Source organism: Capra hircus, chromosome 1 (assembly GCF_001704415.2).
Source record: "Capra hircus breed San Clemente chromosome 1, ASM170441v1, whole genome shotgun sequence".
NCBI classification, from domain to species: domain Eukaryota; kingdom Metazoa; phylum Chordata; class Mammalia; order Artiodactyla; family Bovidae; genus Capra; species Capra hircus.
Genome location: NC_030808.1, coordinates 41,403,190 through 41,409,443, shown reverse-complemented (window position 1 = coordinate 41,409,443; position 6,254 = coordinate 41,403,190). Strand labels below are relative to the sequence as shown.

Sequence of the window (6,254 nt, the reverse complement as noted above, 5' to 3'; positions counted from 1 at the left end):
ATCAAAGTTTTAAATGGCTTCCCAGGTGGCTCAGTGGTAAAGAATCCACCTACCTGTGCAGGAGACACGAGTTCAATCCCTGGGTTTGGAGAAGGAAATGACAACCCACTCCAGTGTTCTTGCGACGGACAGCGGAGCCCAGCAGGCAACATTCCGTGGGGTCACAAAGAGTCAGACATGGCTGAGCGACTGAACACACAACACAAGGTTTTAAATATGGGAGATTTTGACTCTATAAGCTACAAATGCCAAAATAATCAGAGGGGGGCTTTCCCCCGACATTTCATGGAGAATCTATGCCTACCTAGTTCAGGTTTATTTTAAACACAGGTGATTGCCTAGACTTTGGGGTTTAAACCTCAGTTTTGGAAATTGTGGAACATTTTGCCATCTTGAAAAATTGGGTAGCAGATGACCTAAGAATGGGAATAAACCACTGACAATGCCCATGGGTTTTCTGTAAACCGTTGGGGGTTTAACTTCTGTCTGATACTCTCTTCTGCCACTGCTGCTGCTAAGTCACTTCAGTCATGTTCATCTCTGTGTGACCCCATAGACGGCAGCCCACCAGGAGAAGATAACTAATCACTGTTCTGTCGCTAAGTCGTGTCTGACTCTGCAGCCCCATGGATTGCAGCCCTCCAAGCCTCCCTGTCCTTCACTGTTTCCTGGAGATTGCTCAGATTCATGTCCATTGAGTCGGTGATGCCATCTAACCATCTCATCCTCTATTGTCTCCTCCTCCTGTCCTCAATCTTTCACAGCATCAGGGGCTTTTCCAATGAGTTGGCTCTTTGCATCAGGGGCCAGAGTATTGGAGTTTCAGCTTTAGCATCAGTCCTTCCAATGAATATTCAGGGTTGATTTCCTTTAGGATTGACTGGTTTGATCTCCTTGCAATCCAAGGGACTCTCAAGAGTCTTCTCCAACACCACAGTTCAAAAGCATCAATGCTTCGGCGCTCAGCTTTCTTTTTGGTTCGACTCTCACATCCATGCGTGACTACTGGAAAAACCATAGCTTTGACTATAGGGACCTTTGTGGGCAAAGTAATGTCTCTGCTTTTTACATGGACAGAAACCATATGCGTGTTCAGGCCTCACTAGACGTGTCATGACTGTGCCACTGGGAGCTGGCACAATGCCTGCTACATAGTAGGTGCTCAGAATGGATGAACGAATAAATATAAATATGACCCTCGTGACCCACGTGGAAATGAGTCAGGAACTTGGCTCATCACTGTTAACAGGTTGCTGTCAGGGACTGAACTGTGTCTCCCCCAAATCTCTTGTTGAAGCCCTGACTCCCAGCACCTCAGAATGTGACTATATGCGGGGGACTGCCCGTGAAGGGTTAAGTCTTGGGAGCTGCTCGGCGTTATGCAGAGCCTTAGGCACGTCCCTAAGCTCCCTGTCCCGCCCCCCTGAAGAGTTTACTACCCTTAAGGCTCCGGGACGTCTCGGTCTTGCAACATTTCACAGAAGATAGATTAGCTTATTGATAGAAGATAGATTATCTATTTGTGATCTGCACACAATGGTAAGGGTCTTGTGATTGTATCTGGAGATTAATATACAATCCTGTGAATGTCAGAAGTCACGTACTTTATCCTATATATACTGCAGCACAATAAAGGAAGGCATCAGCCATTTTGGTCTGATCCTCTCAACCCCATCTTTTGTCTCTATCTCTTATTTTTCTTAGCGGGGACACTCCGTTCCCTCCCTGTGCAGGTGCGACTCTTGTTTGTGCTGGCCGCGGCAGGTGGCGCCCAACGTGGGGCTCGAGTTCGACAGTTTTCCTCGCCACTACTCTTATTAGCTAAAAAGAGTGAGTATACGTATACAAGTGAATTTAAATTGAGGAGGAGTAGTAAGGTTTATAGTTGAGAGTATAAATATGGGACAGACGCATAGTCGTCAATTGTTTGTACATATGTTATCTGTGATGTTAAAACATCGGGGAATTACTGTTTCCAAACCTAAATTAATCAATTTTCTTTCATTTATTGAGGAAGTTTGCCCTTGGTTCCCCAGAGAAGGTACAGTAAATTTAGAAACATGGAAAAAGGTAGGGGAACAAATTCGGGCTCATTATACTCTACATGGCCCTGAAAAGGTGCCTGTTGAAACTTTATCCTTTTGGACACTAATTCGTGATTGTCTGGACTTTGATAATGATGAATTAAAACGTTTAGAAAATTTATTGAAACAGGAAGAAAATCCTCTGCATGTTCCTGATCCGGAACCCAGGTATGCTGTTCCCAAGGGAGTCGAAGGCGACCCTCCGTTTTCTAAATTATCGCGTCCTTCAGATAATGATGATTCACTTTCATCCACAGATGGGGCGGAATTAGACGAAGAAGCTGCTAAATACCATCAAGAAGATTGGGGTTTTTTAGCACAAGAAAAGGGGGCATCAACATCTAAAGATGATTTGATTGAATGTTTAAAAAACCTCACTGTTGTTTTACAGAATTCAGGAATTAAGCTTCCCATTAGCAACTCTAAACCTTCTGCTCCACCTCTACCCCCTGCCTATGCTCCTTCCATTATAGCAGGTCTCGATCCCCCTCCGGGGCTCCTCCTCCTCCTCCTCCTCCATCTGAGATTGTGTCTCCGCTGCAAAAGGCATTGAAACAAGCACAACGACTTGGTGAGGTTGTCTCTGACTTTTCTTTTGCCTTTCCTGTCTTTGAAAATAACAACCAGCGTTTTTATGAAGCGCTGCCTTTTAAACAATTAAAAGAGTTAAAGATTGCTTGCTCACAATACGGTCCTACCGCTCCATTCACTATTGCTATGATAGAAAGTTTGGGTACTCAAAATCTACCCCCAAATGACTGGAAACAAATAGCTAGGGCCTGTCTTTCGGGGGGAGATTATCTACTATGGAAATCTGAATATGCTGAACAGTGTGCTCGTATAGCCGATGTCAATCAGCAACAAGGTATACAAACTTCCTACGAAATGTTGGCTGGTGAAGGTGCTTTCCAGGCTACTAATACTCAACTTAACTTTTTACCTGGTGCATATCCACAAATATCAAATGCGGCTCGACAGGCATGGAAAAAACTTCCTAACTCTAGTATTAAGACAGAAGATCTCTCAAAAGTCCGACAGGGACCTGATGAGCCTTATCAGGACTTCGTGGCACGGCTCTTAGACGCTATAGGTAAGATAATGTCAGATGAAAAGGCTGGGATGGTATTTGCAAAACAATTGGCTTTTGAAAATGCTAATTCTGCCTGTCAAGCTGCTTTACGACCTTATAGAAAAAAGGGAGATCTGTCTGATTTTATTCGCATTTGTGCTGATATTGGACCCTCCTACATGCAAGGCATTGCTATGGCAGCGGCATTACAAGGAAAAAGCATTAAAGAGGTACTTTTTCAGCAACAAGCCAAGAACAAGAAAGGATATCAAAAGTCAGGTAATTCGGGTTGCTTTGTTTGTGGTCAGCCTGGCCATCGGGCTGCAGTATGCCCTCAAAAACGACAAATCCCTGCTAATACTCCTAATTTATGCCCACGATGTAAAAAGGGGAAGCATTGGGCCCGGGATTGTCGTTCCAAAACGGATGTTCAAGGTAATCCTTTACCCCCGGTTTCGGGAAACTGGGTGAGGGGCCAGCCCCTGGCCCGAAACAATGTTATGGGGCAACACTGCAGGTTCCAAAAGAACCATTGCAGACCTCTGTCGAGCCACAAGAGCAGCGCAGGATTGGACCTCTGTGCCACCTCCTACACAGTATTAACACCCGAGATGGGGGTTCAAACCCTTGCCACAGGAGTGTTTGGGCCTTTACCTCCAGGAACTGCTGGATTGCTTTTAGGGCGCAGCAGTGCGTCTTTAAAAGGAATACTTATTCATCCTGGTGTGATTGACTCTGATTATACAGGAGAGATAAAAATACTAGCCTCCGCTCCTAACAAAATTATTGTGATTAATGCAGGACAACGTATAGCTCAACTTCTTTTAGTTCCATTAGTTATACAAGGAAAAACAATTAACCGAGATCGTCAAGAAAGAGGCTTTGGGTCCTCTGACGCCTATTGGGTGCAAAATGTTACCGAGGAACGACCAGAACTTGAGCTACGCATTGATGGTAAGCTTTTCCGCGGAGTGCTTGATACAGGGGCCGATATTAGCGTTATTTCTGAAAAATACTGGCCTACTACATGGCCTAAACAAATAGCTATTTCCACTCTTCAGGGTATTGGCCAAACTACCAATCCAGAACAAAGTTCGTCCCTTCTTACTTGGAGGGATAAAAGATGGCCATACAGGCCAATTTAAGCCTTATATTCTGCCCCATCTTCCAGTTAATCTATGGGGGCGTGATATATTAAGCAAAATGGGTGTTTATTTATATAGTCCTTCACCTACCGTAACAGAATTAATGTTGGATCAGGGCTTACTCCCAAACCAAGGTTTGGGTAAACAACATCAAGGCATCATTTTACCCCTTGATTTAAAATCTAATCAAAGTCGAAAGGGCTTGGGGTGTTTTCCCTAGGGACCTCTGATTCTCCTGTGACACATGCCGATCCTATTGATTGGAAATCTGAGGAACCGGTATGGGTCGATCAGTGGCCCCTAACACAAGAGAAACTTTCTGCCGCACAACAGCTGGTGCAGGAACAGCTGAGACTTGGGCATATTGAACCCTCTACCTCTGCGTGGAATTCCCCAATTTTTGTTATTAAAAAGAAGTCGGGAAAATGGAGATTGCTACAAGACCTTCGTAAGGTAAATGAAACAATGATGGCATATGGGAGCCCTACAACCTGGGTTTGCCCACTCCTTCCGCTATACCTGACAAATCCTAATATCATTATTATAGATTTAAAAGATTGTTTTTACACTATTCCTCTTGCACCTCAAGATTGTAAAAGATTTGCCTTTAGTTTGCCCTCTGTTAATTTTAAAAGAACCTATGGCAACGCTATCAATGGAGAGTCCTTCCCACAAGGAATGACTAATAGCCCTACGTTATGTCAAAAATTTGTTGCTACAGCATTAGCTCCCGTTCGTCAACGTTTTCCTCAGTTATATTTAGTTCATTATATGGATGATATATTACTAGCTCATGCTGACGAACATCTATTGTATCAAGCTTTTTCTATTCTAAAGAAACACTTGAGTCTTAATGGTCTTGTCATAGCTGATGAAAAAATTCAAACTCATTTTCCCTATAATTATTTGGGTTTCTCCTTATATCCTCGCGTTTATAATACCCAATTAGTAAAATTACAGACTGACCATTTAAAAACTCTAAATGATTTTCAAAAACTTCTAGGAGACATTAATTGGATACGCCCTTATTTAAAACTACCCACTTATACCTTGCAGCCTTTATTTGATATCCTTAAAGGTGACTCTGGACCCTGCGTCACCCCGAACACTTTCTTCAGAAGGACGATCAGCCTTACAATCAATAGAAGAAGCTATTAGACAACAACAGATTACTTATTGTGATTACCAACGGCCATGGGGTTTGTATATACTTCCTACCCCTCGAGCACCCACAGGAGTTCTTTATCAAGATAAACCTTTGCGATGGATATATCTATCTGCTACTCCAACTAAACATCTGCTCCCTTACTATGAGCTTGTTGCAAAAATTGTAGCAAAAGGACGTCATGAGGCCATCCAATATTTTGGTATAGAACCCCCTTTCATTTGTATTCCTTATGCTTTAGAACAACAAGATTGGCTTTTTTCAATTTTCAGATAATTGGTCTATAGGCTTTTGCAAACTACCCAGGACGGATTACTCATCATTATCCTTCTGATAAATTGTTACAATTTGCTAGCTTTCATGCCTTTTATTTTTCCAAAAATAGTTCGCGCGACAACCCATTCCTGAAGCGACACTTATATTTACAGATGGATCTTCTAATGGTACTGCAGCTTTAATTATTAACCATCAAACTTATTATGCACATACCAGTTTCTCTTCTGCCCAGGTTGTAGAATTATTTGGCAGTCATCAAGCATTGCTAACTGTATCCACTTCCTTCAATTTATTTACAGACAGCTCCTATGTGGTCGGTGCCCTACAGATGATTGAAACTGTTCCAATTATCGGCACAACCTCTCCTGAAGTTCTTAACTTATTCAAATTAATTCAACAGGCCCTCCACCGTCGTCAATACCCGTGTTTCTTTGGGCATATTCGTGCGCATTCCACCCTTCCTGGTACCTTAGTACAAGGCAAATCACACTGCGGACGTTCTTACTAAACAAGTG

General features: G+C 43.0%; 1 protein-coding gene across 1 annotated transcript; it reads left to right on the top strand.

Moving 5' to 3' along the window:
- Positions 3,649-4,506, top strand: LOC108637287 (endogenous retrovirus group K member 6 Pro protein-like; the record flags this gene model as incomplete). The annotated part of the gene is given in 3 exon segments (XM_018056444.1): positions 3,649-3,709; positions 3,712-4,271; positions 4,273-4,506. Coding segments are annotated over 3 exon segments (855 nt in total), but the record flags the coding sequence as incomplete, so codon positions are not given.